This window comes from Pteropus medius, unplaced genomic scaffold (genome assembly GCF_902729225.1).
Source record: "Pteropus medius unplaced genomic scaffold, Ma_sr-lr_union100, whole genome shotgun sequence".
Lineage (NCBI taxonomy): Eukaryota > Metazoa > Chordata > Mammalia > Chiroptera > Pteropodidae > Pteropus > Pteropus medius.
The window spans coordinates 20,820,008-20,845,112 of NW_024351729.1; the positions used below are offsets into that span (position 1 = coordinate 20,820,008).

At 43.5% G+C, this 25,105-nt stretch overlaps 1 protein-coding gene and 1 pseudogene across 1 annotated transcript in view; one reads left to right on the plus strand and one right to left on the minus strand.

Moving 5' to 3' along the window:
• The window catches only part of SMARCAL1 (SNF2 related chromatin remodeling annealing helicase 1), a 51,908-nt gene that overhangs the window by 13,868 nt on the left and 12,935 nt on the right, over positions 1-25,105 (plus strand). Inside the window, 7 exon segments of the mRNA XM_039844725.1 lie at positions 2,438-2,588; positions 3,821-3,979; positions 7,127-7,192; positions 14,603-14,667; positions 14,669-14,741; positions 19,330-19,548; positions 25,008-25,078. Of these exon segments, the coding sequence (XP_039700659.1) occupies positions 2,438-2,588; positions 3,821-3,979; positions 7,127-7,192; positions 14,603-14,667; positions 14,669-14,741; positions 19,330-19,548; positions 25,008-25,078 (804 nt within the window).
• LOC120587712 (tetratricopeptide repeat protein 23-like) lies at positions 15,852-16,960 on the minus strand (annotated as a pseudogene).

Below are 25,105 nucleotides of genomic sequence, written 5' to 3' on the forward strand. Positions count from 1 at the left end.
CGGGCTCAGGGCAGTGTTTTCCTCTGGCTCCTTCATTAATGCTAAGAGAGGCTGCCCACCCAGCCTTCACTGTCAAGTTCTTCCTGTTTCTGGTAGAGATCCGTGGGCCCAAGTGGTGCATGCAGGCTTTGCCAGTTAATCCTGTCACCGCCGAGGGCCTTTGTGTGCGAGGTACCCCACGGCCAGTGTGCATCAGAACCACCTGGCCGGCAGTTGCCACCTTTTTCGCTATGGCTCTGAAAATGCTAATGGTACTTACAGCTTCTTCAGCACTTTCTAATTAAATCCAGATTTTTACCTTCATTCTTTGGAGAGGATGGGTTTGATGTTGAGGGAAGAAGGCTCTCAATTCTATGCTTTTTTTTGTTTCATTTTTGTATGTAGGAACTATAATCAAAAACTCCGTTAAATTTATGGAGCAAAATCTTTTAGATATATATCAGATTCCTCTAATGACTAAATAAATGGTCTCTCTCAAGAGACAAGTGAGTCGAGGCTCAGAAAGACAGCCATCTGCCTAAAGTCACTTAGCTCTTAAAAGTGGAGCTGGGGCTTAAATCCACGTCTTCTGGTGGCGAGTGCATTGTTTTATGTTATGCCAAAATACGGCATTCAGTTGTGGGATTGTTTCTCTGCTATTGGGTATTTGCTTTGTTCTCATTTTTGGCCATTTTGTTCCTCAGTTGGGCCACCTCAAGGCAGGGAAAAAGGAAAGACTGAAATTCAAGCGTCTGTTTGCTTTGAGAATGACTCAGATGGGCTAAACCATATTGTAAATGGTTGCGCTGAGGAGGCCAAAACAAAAGGCCCTCTGTGGGTTTTGCTTGGGTGCTCCCTGTCTGCCCTGGCCACCAGTTTTGTAAATCAGAAAGTGTAAAAAATAAATTTTTTCACACTCGCCCTCCCTCCGTCTGTCTGTGTTGTGGATTGATCCCAGAAATGGTCCAGAAGATGTAACCCAAGCATGTGTGCCAAGAGGGGGCTGGGCCTGTTCAGAGAGGTGAGGGGCATGCCACTGGGCTCCTTTCCTTTTCGCTGAAGGAATGTGGTGGCCATGGCCTGGGGGATGCAGGAGGGATGGGATGTTGTCGCCGCTGAGAGGACAGAGAAGTGCCATGCCCAGGCACGCCTGCCTCACGCCACTCACAGATCTGCTGCTCTGTTTTTCCAACTTTGTCGAATATTGGCCTTTGAAGGCTAGAAACACGATTTCCAGGCAATCCAGAAAGGCCATTTGCAGCCTAAAATTCTTGGCAGCCTTACCAGCTGCTGATTAGAAGAGGTTACGTTCTCTGTCTTTACTGTGTGAGAAGGAATGAAAAAGAGCCAGTCGCCTGGCTTCTCAAGTTTCTGAGCAAATGATCAGGTTTTCAGGAATTCAGGCGAACAAGGACTGGTGTTTGGAGCAGGAGACTGGACATCTGGCACTCAGGATCCTTTTAGCTTTTCATTGAGTCATTGGGTGACTCAAGCAAGTCATTCTTACTGTTTGTGTCTTGATTATTTTTCTCTTTTTTTTTTTTTGTGGAATCGCAGCCATAAGAGGAACATTCATTTCCCTGGCACTTACAGGATGGCGTCAAGCGCTGTTTTAGGTGCCTTACATAGTAACTTTATTAATTCTCGCAGCAATCTCTGTGGTAGATCTTGTTATTTCCACCTACAGCTGCAGCGCAAGAAAGTTAGAGAACTTGCTTCTAAGTGGTGGAGCGGGGATTCCAACCCAGGCCAGGCGGGGTCCAAAAGAGTGGAATGCGCCCTTATTCACAAACTATCAGTGAGTTGTCTCACTGGCTGGAGGGCTTTGGGACCCTGAGGCTGCCAACGAGAACCTTTGCTGAGGCTGGTGCTCCCTCTTGGATGAATATCCTGTTCCACCCTCTCCTCTGACCATCCTCCCCCTCTTCTCCAGCATTTTCTGTCTTTGCTGGCTCCTTCCCTTTGCCCTTAAGCACACAGTGCCCATTCTGATCTTCAGAAAGCCATATTTTGACCATCATGTCTTTTTTCTTTCCTCCCCTTCGGGGCAGGTCTCTCACCTGAACAAGTGCACCCCTCCCAGCCCCTCATTAGAGACTGTTTCCCACTGTCCACCTTTCATATCCCACTGGGCCTCACCTGCATCGGGCTGAGGGTGACGCCTCCTATTGCCAGCTTCCTCCCTTGGCTTCCATGACCTAAAAGTCCTCCCTACCTTTTGACCACCATTTCACAGTTTCCCTATTTGGACTCTTTTTAAAATTGCTATTATTCTGCCCCCTCATTGGCTCTTGCCCTTCCTTCTTTGGGGGCAGGTCTCTTCCTGTGAGCAGGGCCCATGCGGGCTGGCATGGTGGCCCACACCTACCCATGTGTATCACTTTACACGGTGGCGTGGTGGCAGGTTAACTCGTGCCCCTGGGAGATGTGTTGTGTCACTGTCCTTGTCTGCTTTCAGTTTTGCCATAGCAAAAGGAGGCCGCCTGCTACTTGCCGATGACATGGGCCTGGGAAAGACCATCCAAGCCATCTGTATCGCGGCCTTCTACCGGAAGGAGTGGCCGCTCCTGGTGGTGGTGCCGTCATCCGTGCGCTTCACTTGGGAGCAGGTTGGTTCTCTTTGTGTTGTGATTTTAACAAGGTTTTCCATAGGGTTCGAGTAATAGCTTGGGTACAGGGCCTGTGATCTTTAACGATTTTATTTCAGCTTAAGGCAGGAATGGAGATGAGATGCCTCCTGAGGCTAGACTCATGTGTTTCTGAATTAGAATCAGGTTATACCTTTAGGATGTTCGCTGTCTATCAGGCACCTTTATGACCAAAGAATCTGACATGAACTCAGCTTTACTGTATACCGTAAATCCAGAAATGAATAAAAGTCCACATAAGCAGACTTGATGAAGAAGGAGACCCCAGTTCACCGTCTGTAGCTTTCCCCAGCTTTATACTGCCCATGGTGGCTGTTGGCTTCCTCACACCTTCACCTCTTCCTAAGTACCCCCGGAGCCACTTGTGGAGAAGAGGCAGCTCTGTCTGCAGCCTGTCAGCCTGATGCCCAGACATGCCCTTCTGACTGAGGAGAAAACAGAACTTTAAAAATATGCATTGAAACAGTACCACATTCTTTTCCTGTCCTCATGATCTGAATTCTGCCAGTACCTCTAGAAACTAGTGATTCAGCACATATTTATTTTGCATGTGTTAGATTCCCACCATACCCTCAAAAGTTCTGGGAACTAGTCAGATAGTCAGATGAGACTGAAGAAAGAACCAGTGTTCCCCAAAGCAGAATTGTGTCACCCCAGGCATACTGACATGGAAGAGTACCCAGATGGTCTTCCACTGACTCTAGGTATTGGCTTTGGCCAGAATGGCAAGATTTCTGGAGAGAGCAAGTGGCTTCATAGAAAATACTGATGTAGATATTTTCATCGTCATCAGTGCCTCTAGCGTACCAAGTTCTGCTAAAAATTCCTTTTAAATTTCTCTTAGAAGAGTCACATTCTTTCCCTGCAGAAACTTACCATCTAGTTAGAGATCACAGAAATGAAATCTAGAGACACCACAAAATGACTGCTATGACTGCACTTGCTTATGGAGGAAGGAAGTGTCCTTTTAGTGGAAAGTGAAGGGGAGTGGACGGGTAAGAGGAAGATGGAATCGGGACAAGGGTTATGGCAAATGCTGTAGGACATGGAGGGACAGAGACCGAGTTTATTTTTCGGGGAGTGTTAGCATGGTGCACACGGAGAGAGTGGAGATGATGGGTTGGCTGAGGTCCCAGCTGGCAGCTCTTGGGCCTGATCGTCATTTTGGTTTTGTTCTCTCCTGTCGTCCCCAGGCCTTCCTTCAGTGGCTGCCATCTCTTAGCCCAGAGAACATCAATGTCGTCGTGACGGGCAAAGACCGCCTGACAGCTGGCTTGGTCAACATTGTCAGTTTTGACCTTCTGAGCAAGTTGGAAAAACAACTGAAAACCCATTTTAAAGTTGTCATCATTGTAAGTGACTTGGCAAAGTCTTTAAGTACTTTATCTTCATGGAAACTTTCTTCCTAAAAGCCCCAAGAACTTTCGTATCTATAATCTCACAGAGCCCCACTTGGACTCTAGGGGATTAGAAATCTTGTCTTTATTTTGTAGGGAGCTGACATTTTATTTCTCTCAATTAGTGGTTCTCAGCCCTGGCTACATATTAAAATTTCCTGAGGAGCTTTTTGAAAAGTGAGATTTACTAGGTCTGCTCTGGGCGTTTCTAGCCCATCTCTCCTCATGTGAGGTCATGGATAGAGGCCATCCTGTGGGTCCCAGACTGCCCAGGGCTCTGGTAACTGCAGCCTGGACAGCAAGGCCATGTGCCGACATCTGATGCTCTCTTCTCTGCATGTCTCGGGCACACAGTTCAAACAGTTAATAAGTTTTACTCCAGCCACTATAAAGACTTTTCCTGCCCCACCAGAAAAGCTCTTTTTACTCCATATATATTTTTTTTTTTTTTAAAGATGTCTGTACTCAACTCTTGCTCTGGGATGTGACAGCTTACTGGCTTGCCTTATTTTAGTCTCTGAAGAGACTTGCTACCAGCCATCTCTGTCAGCACTCAATGTATAACATGGCTTACAAATAAAAATTATGAAAGGCGTGCAGCTTCTCCCACCCTCATCCTATCTGTCCAGTGCCCACCCCCAGGCCAAGGAACCACGAACAGACATTCAGGGGTGAAGTGTGTGGTAGATGATTCCCCAGATTGACGTTTACCCTCGTTTTTCTTTTTGGCAAAACAGCGAAACCCGATGCCTTCAGACACTATGAAAGGTTCTCCATTATTCAGACATGTGAATTTAAAGAGCCACTGATAGTTTTCTTCTCTTAAAAATAGAATTCTCTACTGACAGTGGCTTCTTGAATCTTGATGCTCAAATTCGAAGTGCATACCTTATCTAGAAGAGAAAGGAAAGAGTTTTTAGGAGGCCCAGAAAAAGTAGAGGCTCTGAGTCCCATAGGTCAACAAGGTTGTGATCGAGACTGTGCCTTGGGTTTCCTAGCACCAGGCTGACTGTCGTGGCGGGTGGGGGTGGGGCGGGGCGAGGGGGCATTCATCCATGTGTTCTAACTAACAGTTGAGTCCCAGTTCCGCGCCCAGCACAGTGCTGTGAACTAGGGTGTGGAAAGAAGACAGTCATTCCCCGTCCTCCAAAGAACCACAGTCCAGTAGGGCAGAAAGACACATGCAGAGATCGTCAGAATACATTTCAGTGCTTTTATAGACACGTGAACCGAATATTATGGGAGCTCAGAGAAGGGTAGGGGAAGGCGCAGTTTCTGACCTCCGGGATCTACGATTATGATTTAGACATGAGAACCATATTCGTGTTCGTAGCATAAGCAAACTTAAATGTTTATATTTTTTCAAAGTTAGAGTCTTTCGGGGAGTCATTTCTGGTTTGGCACAAATTCAAGTGTGGCTTTGAAAAAATATTAGCATGCATGTGAAATGAAACATTCAGAGAACTACCCCAGGAGGATGGTGATGGTTCTACAATGTGCAGAAAGAATGCCACCTTCATTTCTTGAGTGTTTTCCAGTATCAGGTACTTTATACATAATCACCGATCTTCCCAATGGCCCCTAAGGCAGATATTATCCTCATTTCACAGCCGATGAGACTGACAATGAGAGAAGTTATTGCATAATTTGCCCATAGGCATGAAGCTAGCAAGATGGAGAGTCATTGATTAAAGCTGGATTGCATCTGGCTTTAGAATTCATGTTTTTCTGTTTCTGACTCAGCACTTAATCTGCCATACGAGTTTGAGCAAGCCACTTAGCACTGTCGATAGTTCGTTCTTCAGTTAATTAAGTAAGATCCCTGTCCTCTTCTGACTTCAGAGAAATGTCTGAATTAAAGTGGTGGTTCTGAGATATCACACTTTTGTGTATTGAAGACATAAGCCATTCCTTGTGATTAGTTATAATAGTGATTAGTTGTAATAGTGATACATTTTTACCCAGTGGTTAAAAAGATCCATTCCCTTCTATATCCTCTGGACTTTGTGCTGTTTCTCTCACTAAACCCCTTTTGATTGGCTGTCATATGGGCTCATCATCACACAGGAGTAAGAATGTTACACCCCAGGTTTCTGGGAATCGATACAGTGACATTTTGGGATTCATCTCACAGCCCCCTGGTTCGTCTTAGCTGAAACCGGACCGGGGTTTCTTATTGATCATCTTTAGCGATTGAGCCAGGATCTCACCAGTATTCCCTTCTTAGGGCAGCTGATAACACTAAGCACTAAGTGCTTACTAAGCGTCAGGACTATTCTAAGGGCTTTGTGTGTGTTAGCCTATTTAAGACTTATGACAACCCAATACATTAGGTACTGGTATTATACCCATTTTACAGATGGGGAAACTGGCACTGTAAAGAGGTCACATAGTTGCTCAGAGTCACATAGCAAGTAATTTGAATATGTACTAAAGTAGAAATTTTCTCCCCGGATGCTAAGAATGTATTAGTTACTTATTTGGCTTTAGAAAGTATGACATTCTAGTTTGCTTATGCAGAACAGAATGCAAAGCTATAAATAATCAAACTCTGTGTTCTGAACAGGGCAGTCAGTCCCTTAAAGACAGGAAGCAGTTCTTCTCGTCTCCAGGTTCCCACAGTACTTTGTCACAACTGCCTCAGTGACAGCATTTATAACATTGTCTGATCAGTTGTCAGTGTAGCAGATGTTCTTGCTTAGTGAGCCTGTGGGGGAAGGGGCTGGGCCCCAGTGTGGGGCACACAGTGGGTCTTCAGCACACTTTGCTTTAGTACCGTACAGAGGTCAGGTGTGTCTTGAAAAGCAGAAGCCACCTTTCAGCAGTTTGTTCAGTGCAGCCTGTGAGGTGGGCAGAGCAGGGGTCACTAACCCCATTTCATAGGTGGAAAACTGTCCCAGAGAGATGAAGCGAACTTCCCAGAATGTAGTGGAAAAGCTGATCCGGAACCTGGGCCCTTCCCCAGGCCCACAGCTGTCTCCGTGAACAAGAAAGTGCTGATGGAGGCATCCTCAGTGTGATGCCCAGGCAGGATCAAGCGTAACGTGGGCTCTGTCTCTGTCCACTGACCTTGTTCATCTAGGCAACTGTTTTTATTTTCAGGATGAATCTCACTTCCTCAAAAACACTAAGACCGCCCGCTGCCGTGCAGCTGTGCCCCTCCTCAAGGTGAGTCTTGCTGAGAAGAGACTTGGAGCCCGAGCCCACTCGGCACTGCGATCCCTCTGTGGTTTGCTCAGGCTGGCAAGGGGTCCGAGGGGAGCAGGGGCTGCAAGTCCGGACCTGTGGGCTGTGGACATGACTTAGCATTAACTTAGAGCTGTGCTGCTAGATTTTGTTTTTTCCTAACATCCTGCTAAGGAACTCCGGGTCATTGCGGTCGTCTCTGTCTCTCGAAGATGAAGACCTGTCGAAGGTCACAGGCCTGGTTGGGACGGTACACCAGAGCCTCCTGGCTTTCTCCTAGACAGGGCGGAGAGAGAACCTCTGGCAGCATGCCCTACACAGCTCAAAGAAATTGTCTATCTTCTAAGTCGCTTGTGGGGCAGAACTCCTGGTGCTGTAGAACCAAGGGAGATGAGTTGTACAGACTTAGAACCAGGCCAGTGGGTATCAGCAGGAAGCGATGGCAAAACGGATGTTCCTTACAGGCCAGTGTCCTTTTCTTGGGCCACCCTTTCTAGGGTGGCTTAAACTTGTGCCTGAGCACTGTGGCTGGTTGGGGCCTGGCTTCAGAGCAGGTGCAGGTGTGTATATGGGGTGGCTTCAGATCTTCATCCAGGAGTATTCTGTTCTGGTGCGCAGCATCAGCTCCATGTGTCATCTGCGCACACACTTCCGTGCCTGTGTTTTGTATCCCAGCAGAGGGACAGCCCCCTGGATTTTCTTCCGTCTTTTTGAAGTGAGCTTTTTCTTAATGTTGGGGGAAAATAGTACAATTGGAAAAGTAACTGTTTCTCTCATAACAAGGTAGAAATCTCAGAGATGACATGTTAGGGGAATCCACTTTGGTTTGTGTAGACAGAGCAAACAAAAGCGTGTTTATCTTGTGCCCTATTAAAGCAGCCTTGTTGTTGCCCCAGCATTTTAAAACTGCAGCTTTTGTTGTTTAAAAATAGCTTTAAGTTGTACCTAAACTAGGGAAAACAAATATGCTAAAGTGTCGGTGAAGCTTATTAGCATTTGAAAATTAATTTTTTCTCCTCCCCACAAAACACACACAACTGTCTACTCATTTCAAGTTTTGTTTTGTTGAGGAATAACAAGTAATATGACACATCTTCCAAAGCAGGATTATGTCATATACTTCAAACTTAAAAGTTCTTTACTTAAGAACCTTGATCTTCTGTTCATATTACTCATAAATATTTATTGGTTGGGAGCCATTTATGGACACACTTAAATGTTTTCCCCAGGGTGCTGACCCTTCTTTTGGGAGGCTCTAATATGTTTTCTTTGGAAAAATGTTAATAGACCTTGGTATTGTGGTTCCAATACCACATTCATAACTAAAATTAAATCTGTAAGCCTGATTGTTTAGACAAAAGAAACTGCACAATGGATAGATGATATCATTAAAGGTATAATAGGGAAGCTTCTTAGCAACCGTCTCGTTAATGCATCATCTCCCGGTCAGGCGTGCTAGACCACAGGTTGGTTTCTGAAATACGTGCTTCTGAGCCAGACCTTCGAAAGCAGAGTTTACGTCTTCAAAGTGACATATTTAAAACAAATCTTTTAATTCTTAACTGGCATATAGAACTCTGCATTAGCTGGAGAACGTGGATGAATTAGCATATAGAATATAGTCTGCTGTTTGAGAAAGTCTCTCAAAGCCACTGTCTTCCATAACGTTGCCTTCGCCTGATGCTGGACTGTTGGCAGGATTGAGAGGAGACGGGGCGAAGCATGCTGTGTTTTTCTGTTAACCAGACCTTCCATCTTTCTGTTGTATTTTCATGTAGATTGGAGTTTCTCAATCTTGGCACTATTGAGATTTTGGGCTAGATAATTCTTTGTTATACGGAGCTGTCCTGTACCTTGTAGGATGTTTAGCAGCATCCCTGGCCTCTACCCACTGAAGGCCAGTAGTACCCCTGGCTCGTGACAACCAAAATTGTCTCCAGATATTGCCAGATGTCCCTGGGTGACAAATCACTCCTCCCCATCTCTGTTGAGAACCACTGATCAGATACTTTAAGGAAATGAATATAAATAGTTTGGGAATAAGAAGAAAGTTGGGAAGAAGCAAAATATGCCTTTGAAAAGCTATATAGAAAGGGGTGAAGGGAGTCAGTTGTATGGTGATGGACAGTAACTAGACTTTTGGGGATGATCACATTGTAGAGTATACAGATCTCAAATTATAAAATTGTATACCTAAAACTCATATAATAAAAAAAAGCCATACATGGAGGAAATTTAATACCACTTAATTGTTCCTCTAACTTGTATATCTCTTAGAACTATATTCTGATAATTAATATTTTAAGATTTTTCAGCAAGTGTGCATGATGAGATAACTAGGTTATATCATACAGTCTGAGATAGATGGGCCGGATCATATCCAGAAAATGGATTTCGTAAATGGCAACAGCAGCCATGTACAGATGACATGTTGCTTAGGTTGTAAGAAACTGGTGTCATTGTCCCCTGGGAAGTGTGATACCTCTATTTCCCCATAGCACTATTTTCCTAGGCTTCTAAGCCAGGTTCTATTTTTCTATAAATGTGATAGGCAAGAATGAAAGCTATAAAGAACGTCTTTATAATCATCTCCAATCCCTCGAACAGTGAAAACTACTATGAGCAGTTTGGTTCTTTTTCTAACATGTCAGTTATAGGGCAAGATCATAATTTTTAATGGCTCTGGAGCGTTCTGTTGCATGAACACATTTCATAATTTAACCCTTAGTGTTAGAAGTTTTTTGCTATTATAAATAATTGTGCAAGTGAACATCATCTGTATATTCATAGCTTTCATACTCTGTCCTTGTAAGACAAATTCCTACACTCAGAATTACTGTCCTCATTTTACCTTTTGATAGATGCCCCCAAAGTGCAGTCTTGCCAGGTGTAACCGTCTTTGGTCCCACTCAGCAAGAATCACAGGGTCTTTTTCTCCACATGACTCCAGCCCTGAAGGTTATCAGCATCTTCCCTTTGAGCAGTGAGCTGTGAGTTTGGGTTTACTTTGGCTAGTTTTTATTTACAGTGCTTTTTATTGTTAAATGGTATAATAACATTATAAACAGTATCCAGTTATTTCTTTAGAGGGAGAAAGGCCCCCAGAATCCCACCATCCTTTTCTAATAAATACCCTTCTCTTTTTATGTGAGCAGAGTCCTTATTATATCTCTGTTGATTGGCTAGATGAGATGAGAATAGTGGTCTAAGATGTATGAGCTTTTTTCTTTTACCCTTTTCATTAAAATAGTTTAAATAGATGATATAATCAAATAGTACAAAAGGGTGTATAGTGAAAAAATAACTCTTTCTCCCACCCCTGGATCCCCAGTCCCTTGATCTTTCTCCCCAAAGGCACAGCCATAGTTACCAGATTTTCAGATTTTCCTCTAAGAATTAGCTTCTGTCCACGTAGGTACGTGCATGTATATGCTCTTCCTTTCTCCCTGCTCAATGTTCGACAACCACAGTTTTGCGCCTGCTTTTCTTCCCTTAATAGTGTATCTTGGGAAGCATTCCACATCATTCCAGATGACTGGGCCTCATTCTCTCAAACATAATTCTGTTGTATAAGTCTGTCATAAAAACATGGATTACCTGTCCCCTTTCGATGGATTTGTAACCAGGCTTTGGCTGTTGCGTACTGTACTGCAATGACCATCTTTTCATATGATACACAAGCAGGGAGTAGGAAACCCAGTTTCTCTGCGTCTAAAAGAGATGGCTCTTCACTCCTCTCAGGCCAGAGAAGAGAGTGATGTCAGCTGGAGGGTCTGCTCTCTTCCCCCAGGGTGACCAGGTTGCAGGAATTGTCCCTGTGGTCCAGCTGTTCTGGTAAATTTTCTCAATTTCATCACAAAGTCAATCTTAAAATGAAATTACTAGATTATAATATTTAAGTTAAAATAGACTGTTTTCTCCCACTTTAGTGTTCATTTTGGCCTGTATGCTATGTTAATAATACCTATATATGTGTTTTACATACCTTGAAGGTCAAAATGGCGTACTTGTAATTAGCCGTAATTACACCACTTGATGTATTCTCATAACATGTTGGTATTTTTTAATCGGTACCGCTGTAGTCACAGTCTGCATTCTGTCTGTTCTTACCCAAGAACTAATTGCCTTATACATGGCATCAGAATTTCATTAATATCAAAGCAATGCTATTTAGCTTGAAAGCACAGTGATTATCATGAGATCAGTTTATTAAGGCGGTGACTGGAACTTTGTCTTTTTTTGGAAAAAGGCTAAAACCTAGAAGGAACTGCTTTTATGTAAAATATGCTGACCTAACCAGAGACTCAGAAAGGCCATTTACTGGTAGGTGGATCTTTAGGGTGGCCTCTGGTCAACAATGGTCATAATTATGCCATTTTCTTGGTTGGGTTTCATTTGTCATGGAAGCAGAGTCAGGAACAGATACTCTCGGACAGAGTATGGAACGGAACCACAGTCTTCTCCCCAGAGTCCAGTCCCTGGATTTCTCCTAACACCGAGTTTTCCCTCTTGTTCTCAAGCTTTAGATTTAACTACAGGTGTTGACTCTTTTGTTGCTGCCTGGGGAGTGGCCAGGATCCTGCATTTGTTCTGATCTCTGTACTTTGGTCACTGGTCCCCACACCATGCTTGCCGCTGTTCTTTTTTTTGAAGATTCTGTAATGACTTCTGAACTAACTGAAACATAGCTCCAATGTCCTTGCCACATCAGGGCTAATGAGTATCAGGACACTTGGATGGTATGGACTTGACCTTCACTTTGGTATCACCAGCCTTCTCATGTCCTGTTTCTAAAGCGTAGTGGACTTTGCCTGTAGCATAAACTTTATTGAGAGTACCATTAGGAATAATATTGGGTACGAGAATGGAACTAAGCTTGGGTAGCATGACTTTTTTCCTAGTCTGGAGTCTTGATGAAATATGATATAGCCAATCAGAATAATTCAGTAAAGCAGGTTATTGGCTCGGGAGAAAAAGAGATAACAATGGAAAGTGATGAAAAATTCCCCGACCGCTTCTTGTATGAACTTAAAACAACAGTTCTTTTCTACATTTTCTCGCATACTTTTGGCTCATGTTTTAAAATCTATGTGTAGGTTATCTACTTTGAATTATTTCATTGGATTCTCCTTGGCAAATTATACATACCAACTTGTCCTACTATCAATCTGCAGGGCTTCCCCACCCGTGACCCATGAGGCAACCTGAACATGGCCTTGAAGGTTGTCTGCCCTTAACAGTGTCTGCTCATGTGAATCACATAATTTCTCTCAGACCAAATAGAAATTATTTTTTACATCGTTCCATTGTAGCTTTCCTTCCTTAGACAGGAGTTAACTGTAAAATGTTCATTTTAGTGTCGATTTGTGTAGTTTTTACGCATTGATGTTTTCCTAGAGTGGAAGTTCTCAGAAGTGGAGGGTGACATATAAATCATGTGCAGCTGGGCATAAATAAAGGCATTATGGATGACAGTGATGACAATATAGACTTGTTAAGGCTAAGCAGGGAGCAGGCTAAGTCAGTCCATAATAGATGAGATGCCTTTCTGGGTTCTTTTCAAGGCTGACCTTTTCCTTTTCCATAATCCTGCTCCTGCTTTCTAATACCTGCACACGTCCTTTTCCAGCGGTTCCCTCACCTGCTAGTCTGGACAGCATGCAGAACTGACTCAGTTCACAGGGTATAAACTCTACCCTGTAAGTATCTGACAGAGGACCCCCGAAGTGAATTTCCGCTACCTGGTCTGTGAGCTGCTGCCCAGGCTTCATCCCTGGGCAACAGATAGCAGCGGCCTGGGGAATAGGTTTGGGATGATGGGCCAATTTTCTCTTATCCATAAGACTTCTCATTTTCCCTATTTCATTGAAATGGTCTTGAGCCTAGGCAAGCGATATAGACATCATTCAAGAAGCTCATTGTTATTTTAATGAGTCTGCATTAAACCGTTCAGGAAATTAGAGGGCCTGGGTAATTGAACTGTGGAAAATTATAGCTGGAGAAATTCATAGCTCTCCTGTCATAATGGAATTCGGTACCGGCGGCTGCTGTGAGGGCAGAGGTGCATCTTGAGAATTGTATATACTGTATATTTATAAAGAATCATTCTTCTTTCCTCTGTTGCACCTTTACTTATTTATTTTTATGAGGCGAGTGTATCCATTTGAAAACCTAATTTCCTCCTCCAGGTGATTTGCTGTATGGATTGCCTTATACCGCTGTCATTAGCTCAAGGTTACAGTGGTTAACAAGCTGTTTCTAAACAACCGTGCTCCACAGCAGCGTCTCTTCCCAGAGCTGAAATGAATTTTACCTCCAGTAATCTTTGGTGATTAGTGTTCTAATCAGTGGGAAGTGTATTAGCTCTTTTTATTCTCACCTTCTTTTCCATCTTAATAAGAAGTGGGATATTTGGGTCTGATCCCCTGGGATCAGGTTGGAGTCAGGGTAGTGAGCAACCTGAAGTTCATCATTGGCATCGACTGACTATTTATTTCCAACCTGCCCACTGCTGAGTAGGCTGCTGCATACCCGGGCCGAGTTTAGGGTAAATGGATCCAGGTCTCACCTTTAAAATCCTTATTGACTGCAGTGGGAGCTTGAGTCAGGGCTAGCTAGGTGCAAAGCATCATGCACTAGGTTATCGATGGCCATTTTTTCCCTTATACATAAAATCAAGTTGTGGCTTATCCACAGGCAAAGCCTGACACTTCCTCCTGGGAGTGGGATAGGGGTTGTCCTGGGTGTCATTACTGGACGTCAGACATCCATGCCAGAAGTTCAGACCCATTGCTCTCTCCCCCACTTCTGCTTGGTCTTCCAATGCTGGATTCTTTAAGTTTACTCCATGGTCCCCAATACACTAATTAGCTTCTCTCTGAATATTTCTCAGCATACGGCGAACATTTATTAATTGCTTTGTGCCAGGTACTGTGCTACAGAAAATGAAGGTGAACACAGACTAGTCTTCGATGTCAAGAAGCTCAGTCTGGTAAGGGAGACAGAAAAGACAGAATTCAGCAGCATCTTGTGTCATGTGCCAGTGTAGAGATGGGCAGAGCGTGCTACAAAGGCCACTTAGGAGATGACATCCGTCTGCTTACATGCATGCTCTTCTCTGGTCACAGCACCTTCACTTAGCAATCCCACATTGTGAGCCATAGAGAGCTCTGGAGCGAAGCCAGCCTCTCGTGTCTTTGGAATCTAGGCCTTGTTCTGAGACGATTAAACTTGAGAACTGCTAGCAGTCAGCGTGCCCAGGAAGTGAAAGATACTCGTGCTCATTTCCAGGGGACTTTGCTGTCCCTGGGGCTCCTGTATCACTGGGAAGTTGAGATATTCCCCATGTGCTTCTCTGAGTGTTCTCAGCACCGTTGGCTGTTTGTTTCCTAGATTGCCAAGCGAGTGATCCTACTGTCGGGCACACCAGCCATGTCACGGCCTGCCGAGCTCTACATAGATCTGTGCGGTCAAGCCAACGTTCTTCCCTCAGTTTCATGCCTTTGGCCTTCGCTACTGTGATGCCAAGCGGGTATTTATTCTCTCTTCTTTCACCAGCCCACCCATCCCTCACCCTGGTTTTGACGCTTAACGGTTCTGTCCTTTCTCTCTGGTCGTGATGTGATCAGAAGACCACGGCCAGGGAGCGGGACCAAGATTCTAGCTCTGCCCAGGCCTGACTCTGCCCTCAGGGTAAGTAGAGAACAGTCACTCCTAGTTTTAACACTTGTGAGTAGTGTTTTTCAATAAAGGGACCAGTGGCGAACGTGTAGGAACGTAGGGTGCTGATAGTATGAAAACGTCCTCTGAAAAAGTAAAAAAAATGCTCTGTACGAAAAAGGCAAAGGACACCTTCGAACAGGTGGAGAAGGTAGTATGATCTCTGGCTGCCAAGGTATACTCTCATTCGTGAGCCTTGTCTAGTAAGTGTTGACTCACTGTAGTGAGTCGTGCCTGGTCGGTAGACCAGAAGCCTCTGACCTCCACGTTATTTCTATGAATATGGTGCCGGTGGAGCAGGAGCCTCAGGAACTATAATCTGTGCAAATTGAAATCTCAATTTCTAAAACCTCATTTTTTTTTAACTGAAAAAAATGTTTATTTAATGACATGGGGAAATACAAGACTGGGAAAAGTAGAATGCAAAACTTTCCCATCCTCTCTCCCTCCATTCCTTCCTACCTTCTTTTCTTTCCTCTCTCATTCTCTCCTCTCTCTTTCTCTCTCATATATGACAGGAAGGTAACGTATGCCAAAATGGATTACTTTTGTAAGCAGAGAAAAATCAACATTTTAAAAAGATTTAAATTACATTATTCATAAATCCCAAATTTCCCCTGTTGGGCCATTGAATCCATTAGTGTTCATTAATCTCATCAAGCCAGCTGAGCATAGGACACTGTTCTCACAGGTTCCTTTGTGTCTCTTCCAAAGCCACCCACTTCAAAAGGATGACCTTGCCAGGCAAAAGGCTACTGTTGAAGGATAGATTTCATCTCTTGGCTTTCCTCTAGGTCCCGCAGTACCTCACTTCTGAATATAGGTCATAAAATTTCTAGCTGTTACAAATATTCTTTCTTGTAAGCCAGAGGGAAAGACTCAGGGAAGTTAAGAGGAGGGGAGGGGCCCATGTTTTCCTCTTTTATCGCTGGAAATCCTCATCATCCGATAGATCGTAGGTCACATGCATAGTGTGTGTGACCTCCACTCTTTGTGCAGGTGAATTTTGCAGAGATTGCCTGTGCTGGGCCTCTCCAGACATGGCATAAGCCTTGGCTACTAACACACTTGCCTCTGCAGTTGGGGGCTGACTTCATGAACAAAGAAACACAGATGGAATGGGCCTGCTGCAGGTGCTGGGGAGCCTGGTCATGTTTCCTCTGTATCTGCAATTTCCTCATATGGTCCGATCAGATCTGACACCCTGTTACCCTTGACAGTAATAAAGTATGCCAGTTGCTAGGTTCGGCCCATTGGATGGCCAGGGAGGCTCTGCCCCAAGCAACTTTGAGGTCTTTCTCTGAGACTTGTAATCCACAAATGCCTCCCTCATATAATTCTTTCAGCTCCTTCTTGCTTCTCTCTGCCTTCTGCTGGTTGAACTGGGCCTGTCTGCCATGGTTCTCCAGGAGGCAGGCCATCCCCAGAGTGTGGTAGAGCATGACCAGAGCTTCCAAGATGTCCTCTCTGTCCTTGTCTGGTTGAGTCTCTCTCCTTTCCAGGTCAGCAGTGTGGTCTGGGTGGACCCAGGATGTTTCTTGGCCCAAGCTGGGCGGCCTCTCAGTGTCGGGTAGCTGTAGCCAGGTTGACCACAGCCTGCGCACGTTTCTAGTATCCTTTCCCAAAAATAACCTGAGAAAGGGTGGCCCAGTGAATCAGGTCCTTGTTTGCATGGATGTCCAGTCCTTCCTTAACCAGCTGCACTGTTTTCTTCTGGGGTTGACTGCTTTCCCTTTGGGAAGAGACGCGCAGTCTAGGGCTTCCTCTTCCTCCTTGGCTGTAGTGCCTTCAGTCTCTCACCCCCACCAGTGGAATGCAGCTCCTCTGTGGCTGGTGTGGTGGGATCTTGGTTTGCTGTGACGGATGGAAGCAGTCAGCCTCACTGCTGACAGCTGGGGTGCCCACGGGGCTGGCTCCCATCTTCTTCCTGAGCCCTGAGTGGCTCTCTCTAATCCAGGCTCTGGGACATCCACGATCTGAAAACCAGAAGGGAATATTAACTAATTTCTCTTTCTAATCTCTACTTTCAAAACCAAGGCCAAGGCAGTGAATTCATTCTTCATCAGTATAGCAAGGTCAAACTTTTCAAGTCCCTAAACTCTGTTTCCATGAGGTGTCATGTGCCCTGCATTCGAACAAAGTTTGGCCCCTCTCTCAAGTGCAGATTGAGCCTCCTTCCTGGTTCTGCTGTAACTTCATAAACCTTGAAGCCACATTTTTATGACCATCCCCTGGCTTCTTTCTTGTGGGCAGTGCCCCTGCCACAGAGGACTAGGTGGACTGTAAAACCTCATTAATTCAGACCTTAAGGTCTCCTGCTTTGCAATCAAATCACAAATATACCGAGCTGCTATGTCCATCGAAGACGCTGACACTTTGCAGAAGTGGCTGTAGCTTACCCATTGCCCATGTCATCCATGAGGAGCTTTGCTATATAAGTTCATTTTATTTTTAAATAATTTTTTAAAAGAAAATAAAACTTTTTAAGTACTTTTAAAATATCCACTTAAATTCAAACAAAGTACTTATAATGTAAATTGTAGTGCTCTGTGAAGTTAATTGCAAACCATTTTTAGCTTGTTACTGAGACACAATTTCTGTTATTGAATGTATTTGAAGCCATATACTTATTTAACAAAATCTGTAATGCACTTTCCCTGTGGATCAACCCAGATTAGATTGATTATGTATAGTTTTCATGGTCCCTCAAAACCCTTCATGTGTGATTTGTACCTTTGTCCTGTTTGTAGATGGTCCACTTTCTGAAACGGATCTTCTCGTCCTTGACTGTCTGGGCCCATGGGGTAACAACATTACCCCAGTGATGCGAGGGGTTACAGATGGAATTCATTACCTTCACTCCCCAAACTGTCCCTTCCTGTGTGTCTAGTCTCCGACCACTCTATCCTCAGTTTCTCATGCCATCCTCAAATTCGCCTTTGGCCTCCTTCTTGCTGCCCGCCCCCCACAGCACCCAGTAAAATAAACATAGATAATGCCTTCTTTATCTTTGTGTCCTTCCTTCTACCTAGCCCAGTGCCTGGTGCCTGGTAAATTTTCCACAAAAGCTTACTGGATTTTGATTATTCCAAAGTCCACTTTAAAATCTTCAGTATTATTGGGTTTTAACCTGCAAGATTAAGAGCTGATAATATTAGAACTTAGGAGTATGATATCCAAATTAATTACGATACCCACTTATTCTCAGCATGATTTTTATTTAATGCAGCTGATGGGCCAGGGCTACTTTTTTTTGTATATGTAGCCAGCTTCTTGCATTAATAAAAGCTACTGAAGAGCATGCCCCATGCTGAACTCATTTTTGTCCCCATAGCATGAAGGCATTTGCTGAGAACTTCCCGTTGATTTCAGAGTATTTTTTTTTTTGAAAGAAGCAGTTTTTGATCATTTTATTTCTCCACCTTTGACTCTCTCTTCGTATTCTCAGTTAGCAAAGGTGTATAGGAAACCTACCGTGTCTCCACAATTACACTAGGTCCACTGGCCCTCGAAAATGAATAAGGCTCGCCCTTACCCTAGGTACTTCACAGTCCAGGGGAGGATGAGGCAGGAGGGGAGATGAGTGTCTAAAAATGTAAGGAAACAGATACCCTCGCCCCCCAAATTTTTGTAAGACCGTAGAAATCAGTCCTGTTTCCAGTAAGATCGTTTGTGAAAGATAGGGTTTTTGTTTTAATCGATGACATCTTCTCTCTCTGTGTGACAGGGAGTACACATCCTTGCTCACTGCCTCCGATGAGCTACTAAATGAGGGAACCAGGTTTTTGAAGGACCGCCTGGGCACTTCGACACCCACGTCGGGTTTCAGCCAGACTGGCAGGAGCCCGTGTTCTGGGCTCCTCCCTTCAGCCCCACCACCAGTGCTGCAGCTGGGTTCGCTACGCTGCTCTTGGTGTTGGTGTCACCCACGCTGCAGAACAATGGGCTTTTTTAAGTCCCCGCACATCTAATTGAGTAAAGACATTACTGACAACATTGGTTATTACATTGCATAAGGGACTCCTTACTGTAAGCCTTAGGGAAGACCGTGTCTGTATTTATTATACAGGAATAGTCCGGCAAGCTGACGTCTTACTTGTTTTTTCATGTAATGGACACCGAACCGCTGATATCTCGCATTTGCTGCCAGAAAGCTTAGTGTCAGATCGTGGAAGGCCGTCATACGTGTATTTTGTTCACCTTGTTCCTGACTTCTCTTTCCCTTTTCCTTCCTGTTCTCTCATGTGGGGTTTATTCATCCTTTAAAGCCCCTTGACATTCTCTGAACAAAGCCAAGGGAGGAGAAGGTTGTGAGAAGAGAAACCTACCTGGAGGTGACAGCCCTGTCAGCGTGGTCCTGGGAAAATCTAACGGGCTGTGTCTCGGCTCCTCCTCCACAGCATGCCTGGGGATGGGATTATTCGGGCTCCTCCAACCTGGGAGAGCTGAAGCTCCTTCTGGAGGAGGCGGTCATGCTGCGACGCCTCAAATCTGACGTCCTTGCCCAGCTCCCAGCCAAACAGCGCAAGATGGTGGTGTTTGCCCCAGGTCAGATCAATGCCAAGGCCAGAACGTCCCTGGATGCCGCCGCCAAGGAAATGACCACCAAGGGCAAATCTGTGAGTGCGGGGCTGGAGACGGGGGGTTGGGAGTTGTGCTCACAGGTCTTTCTTCCCGGAACGGGCTCTGCGGACATTTCCCAGCGATCTCTGAACTTGCCTTTCTGTAACCTCTTCCCTCCTCCCTGGGCAAGGACGGTGAGCCCGTTTCATTTCTCAGCCTACTCAGTCTACTTCGAAAATCTCCTGTGAATTTGCAGGTTTATGCTTGTGTAGATCACTGTTGTTCGATGATTCTAAACATAAACTGCAGGATGGTGATATATATTCTGAATAGCTCAAAGAAAGTTAGAATTTATCTTTAGTGTATTTTGAGAATTCCTCAGTCTAGGAACAGTTGTTAGAAATCAGTTTATGTGTATTTGGTAGATATGTTAACCTTTTAACTATCCCCTGTCATTTGCTTTAGTCAGAATAACAAATTGACAGTTATTTAATAAACTTGAGTTTTCAAACCTTCTTAACACTTTGCCTCCTTACTATAATCATTCATGGTTGGCAGTACGCTGGCAGGATCTCCTTTTTAATACAAGGAAACTGAGGCTCATAGAGACTGTGATTCCACCAAGGTCTCCTGGCTTCTCCATGGCAGAGCTGAGGCTGTATCTAAGCCTTTTACCCCTATATTTTAGGGCTCTTTCCACTATGGTATTTTTATTTTTTCGAAACACTTTCATTTCATATCTTTCATTAACATCTTACTATGCTAAGCACCATGTATAATTTACACCAGCTCCATGTCTGTCCTGTTGAGACAAAACCTTGCAACTTTTATTGCCAAGAAAGTAATAGTCATTGACATTTTTTTGGCATTATCATAAAGCATTATCTGGGCTTTATCTGATATTACCCTGTACAAAGAACCCTTAGATTTAGAGGAAATCTCAGCCTTCTGGAAGATTACAAAATAAATAAGAATGACAAGAGACAGAATGCTTGATATTTTTGCATGTTATTTTACCTTGTGATGAGCCAGAGTAACTGGTAACTTTTAGAAACAGAGGGTAGAGTAGAGAATGCACGGGTCTGTTATCAAGTTGTGTTTGATTTATGCCATGTTTCATATAATAATATGGATGGTCTGGAGGAAATGAGCAGGCAAAATCTCTTTGCTATGGAGTTTTCAAACAAAATTTGTGCAACATTTTTGTGGATATTCAGATCAACAGTTCTAAAATTGTGTTTCAGTAGAACCATGAGTGGAACTAGGGCACTCCATGGCTAAAAACAATCTTGATGGTCTTTTCTGATTTCTAAAGATAAAATTCAATGAATGGACAGTTTCTTCTCTGTTTTTAAGTTTTTCTTATAACCTTAAACCTGGAATGTCTATTAACTTTTGCTCACTGGTGAACTCTACCAGATAAGAAAGCCAATGGGTAAATATAGCAAATATAATATTAATGGGAAAAATTCAGACATGCAATATTTTTAGATGCAAAGATCTGAATATTTATCAAATGCTATGTTTTAGTCCCTTGCATGTCGATGGAAGTAAGTCTATGGGTATTTCGTGGGATTCCCCAGAGAACACCCTTGCCCGTACCTGGTCTACCTCCTGAACCAGATTGAGAACAGTTACTGTAGACAACTGAAAAATCAATCAGTAGGCATTTGAATTGAGGACGAAAGTACCATTAACTGGCGTAGAGAGAACCATAAATGATGCAATGTGGCCAAAAAGAAAAAAATAGAAGGGAATTTCAAATTAGTGCAGCAAGATTTGAAAATATTTGGTAAACTTCTGCCAACTTGCATAGTTCCTCAAGTTAGGTGAGTGGCTCTTTCCAAAGATGGTTTCAGATGTAACTTGAGAGTTTGATTTTCTGAGTTTGTGGGCAGTGATGTGAAATCAACTAGGCTGAGCCATGGAAATCAGGACTGTTGGGTGTTTTATAGCTTCGTGTAGCTATGCAAATCCCTTAAATTATTTGGGATAGTTTGATATTTTCTTACCTAAAAAAGGAAGCCACAACCTGCCTCATGGGTTTGGTGCTGGAAAAATCCATAAGGAGAGAGCCAGCTGCTCAGAAAATAATCCCTCCTGTAGGGTGATGATCATCTCTGCCACTTCAGCATTCCAGAGTCTTAATGCTATTTTGCAGATTATGAAAATGAAGCTGAAATTGCAGCATAATTCTTCAGGAATCCAGCAGAGAAAGAGCCTAGAGCTCTTCTCAGTCTCAGGCTTGATACTCCTTTCTGCTTCCATGGAGTCTTAGGAAAATTAAAAGTTTGTCCCTGAAAGAAAGAAATTGAGTTGGTACAGATTACCTTCAGCGTGATGCAAGCCAGATACTATATAATCAGATTATCAGATTCTTTCTGATAATAAGATAATTCCTTGAAAATGTGGTTCTTCTTTGCATTCTTTAATGTAAACTCATTTTTACAATGGAAAATCCAAGTAGAAAACAAATTTATGAGCTTTGCAGTTTGGACCATCAGAACCTCTCTTATTCTAAAGCCACTGATTTGGTGCTTCTGTAAGCTGGAGATCCGACTGGGAGCACCACCCTAATTTAATTCAGGACGGGGAGCCATGCCAACTGAGAGTTGGACTAGATGGCCCTTGACACCCCTCCTAACCTTGACCAACTATGAAATCTTGAGCTAAAGAGTTAAAATGAGGAATCATAGTTTTATGGTTTTTGTCGAATAAGGAAGCCTGTGAATCTATAGGAAGTCAGCCTCCCCCAGCCACCTACATTTTTATAGTTACTATTTAGGCCCAGTTTCCCTGCAATTTTGCACATTATGGTGGCTCCAGCAAAGCACCGGTGACCTGTCAAGAAGTGAGTTTTTCTGTGTTCCCCCACACCTTCCCTCTGGAAGAAGGCTTTTTTTTTTTTAAAGCTTTAAATCACAGAAGCCAAGGTAAAGCAACCAATTTATAAAATATAATGTACGACGGAGGCTTTTTCTCATTTTCAGTTGAAATAATAGGTATCTCTTCACAGGCTAAAAAAAGCCGTCTCTAATCATCTTTTGTCTAAAGCTATTTTTTGATCAGCAAGACCAGGAGCAGAAAAATAGAACACGTTCATGCAGACTTCCTGGTGACAATATCAGTTCACCTTTCTGCCATTTGACAGTCCATTCAAATTTCCAACATAGAAAAATAAATTCGAAACCCCAGTGGGTCTAATTTAATAAAAGCCTAAGAGGCAGGAACAGAAAAAGTAGGTTATTTAAAATTTCCTGGTCTAAGGCTGGCAAAAAAAAGTCAGATTGTTAAAGGACTAGTATCTGTCTATCCAGTTTGGGGAAGTTTTTTTTTTTTAAGATAAAACTATTGATTTCTCCCACATTAAATTTCAGTGGATGTCTATTGTATAAAATCTGAAAAATAAAGGGAAGTACTTAAGTAATATTTGTTAAACATTTTTATTACTACACTATAGAAAAGATTCACCCATTTTTTTATCACATAATTTCAGCATTTATCGTTGGATGGTTTTTCTATAAAATGTATACATATTTTGCTTTAAACTATATTGCTTACGTATACACTTAATATAAGAATATATGTAACTTATGTATGTGATAAGCAATATATATATTTTAAAAACAGAACTGGGATCATATAAACATATACTAACTGAGGAAGAAAACAGGTTACAAAACTGTATCGTGAATACTTTCCTTGTTGTTAAATGTTCTTTTAAAACATGATATTTAAAGTCCGCATAGTATTTTCTCACATGGCCATTCTTAGTTGGACATTTAAGTTAATTCAGCTGTTCACTGTTCTCAGTAATACTACACTGGGAAAGTTAGGCCCTCTAACCTAATGCAGTCCCTGGAAGGATATGCCGAAGGGACAGAGCCAGGTTCCTTATGATGACCTCACCCACAGTGCGTCTGCCTCAAGCAGACTGCACCCCAAGCATCCTGTCTACAATTTTACTCTGGTGTGTTACTCTTGTCGGGTCCATCCCTCCCACCCACACTCACTCACTCCACACTTGCCAGTTAGAGAGGGCAAGGAAGGGCAGAACAAACAGGAGGTGAAATGTGAAAGGCACTTTCAGAAACCTTGCCCCAAGATTTACTATACATGAGAAAATGAACACCTTTATTGCACACGATTGGTGGGATGGCTTTCTAGGCTGACATATTTGGGAATGATTTCTCAGTGTGTACCAAAGCCTTCAAAATATGCCGAACCCTCTGATCCAGCAACTTACACCTTAAAATTTGTTCTCATGATATCATCAGATACACACAAATTCACATTCTGTGTGTCCAGAACCTTGTCAGAGTCTAAACTGGGCCTGTAGCTGAGAAGCAAGTTATGATACACTGCCATGGAGTTGCATCTTCAGCATGAATTCTCAGGAAGTTTAAGTTGATAAATTGGACTACTGCCACAAAATAGGAGGGACAGTAGCCTCCCTGCCACGATCTATGTGGAAGTGAAATGGATCCACTACCCTGTCAGTGTCCCTAGGAATTCCTGTGGTTCCTAGGTACCTTTCTTCTGTCTCGTCAAGATCTGTAGGAAAGATGCTATTTAAAGCCAAGAGGCAGTCTGGCTGTGGCTACTTTCCTGAGCTATTAAGGACCCAGGAGTAAGGAGTTTAGGGCCATAGATGTGATCACTGCTGGTTCACTTCTTTGTTCCATGAAGAAGCTATTGTGTCAGTAACTGGCCTCACAGGCCCAGGCACGAGAAGGTGGGGGCATCTGGAAACCCATGCTTGCCAGTGGTAGGAGATGGCTGCCCTACCCGTGATGACGATTACCTTTCATCTCTGGGAGCCTACAGTGATAGCGAATGTTGTCTCATATTATGAAGCTATTTGAGCATCTCCTATGTTAGCATTCTTTATTAGGATTTATTTACGTGCAAACTATAGAGAAGACATGGTCTCTTGTCCTGGGTAGTCATTTACCTTATGTGGGAGACAGACCAAAAATCTGTGAGTCATGATTTTGAGATGATAAACTATTTGGGATCAGTAGGAATTGATTTAGCAAGTTTTGGATAGAAGTGAGTTTAGGCAGTCGGGTATGGACACAAGTTGGCAGAAGAAAAGGGGAGGCAAAAACCACAGTGGGCCAGAATCACGTTTAAGTTGTTCTTAGGCTGTATGTAGTAAACACAGGTGCTTAGCAAGGCCGCATTTCAGCTGATCACATGAGCTTGGTGTACATGGTAAAGCCCTACCTGAAATGCCTTTCCAAAGAGCTTTCATGTTCCTTGCCTCATCGGATTCTCACAATAGTTCTCGGTGGGTGACAGAGTAGCTGTTATGCCATGACCATGTCTCCAGTGACAGAACCAGAGTTCAGGCAGTTCCTGTGACTTGTCTAAAGCGAGCGGATAAGTCAGGGTTTCCTGACCTGGTGACTGGTGTTAGCATTTGTAAAGCTCATAGTGGCGATAATTATGTCAGTTTAGCTCAGAGTTCTCAGAGTGGGAGACTTTAAACCTTCGACTTCTCTTTCCACAGAAAGGACAGCAGAGAGAAGCCCTCATTCTCTTCTTCAACAGAACAGCCGAAGCTAAAATCCCATCTATCATGTAAGTAGTCACCAAGTGTCAACTTGT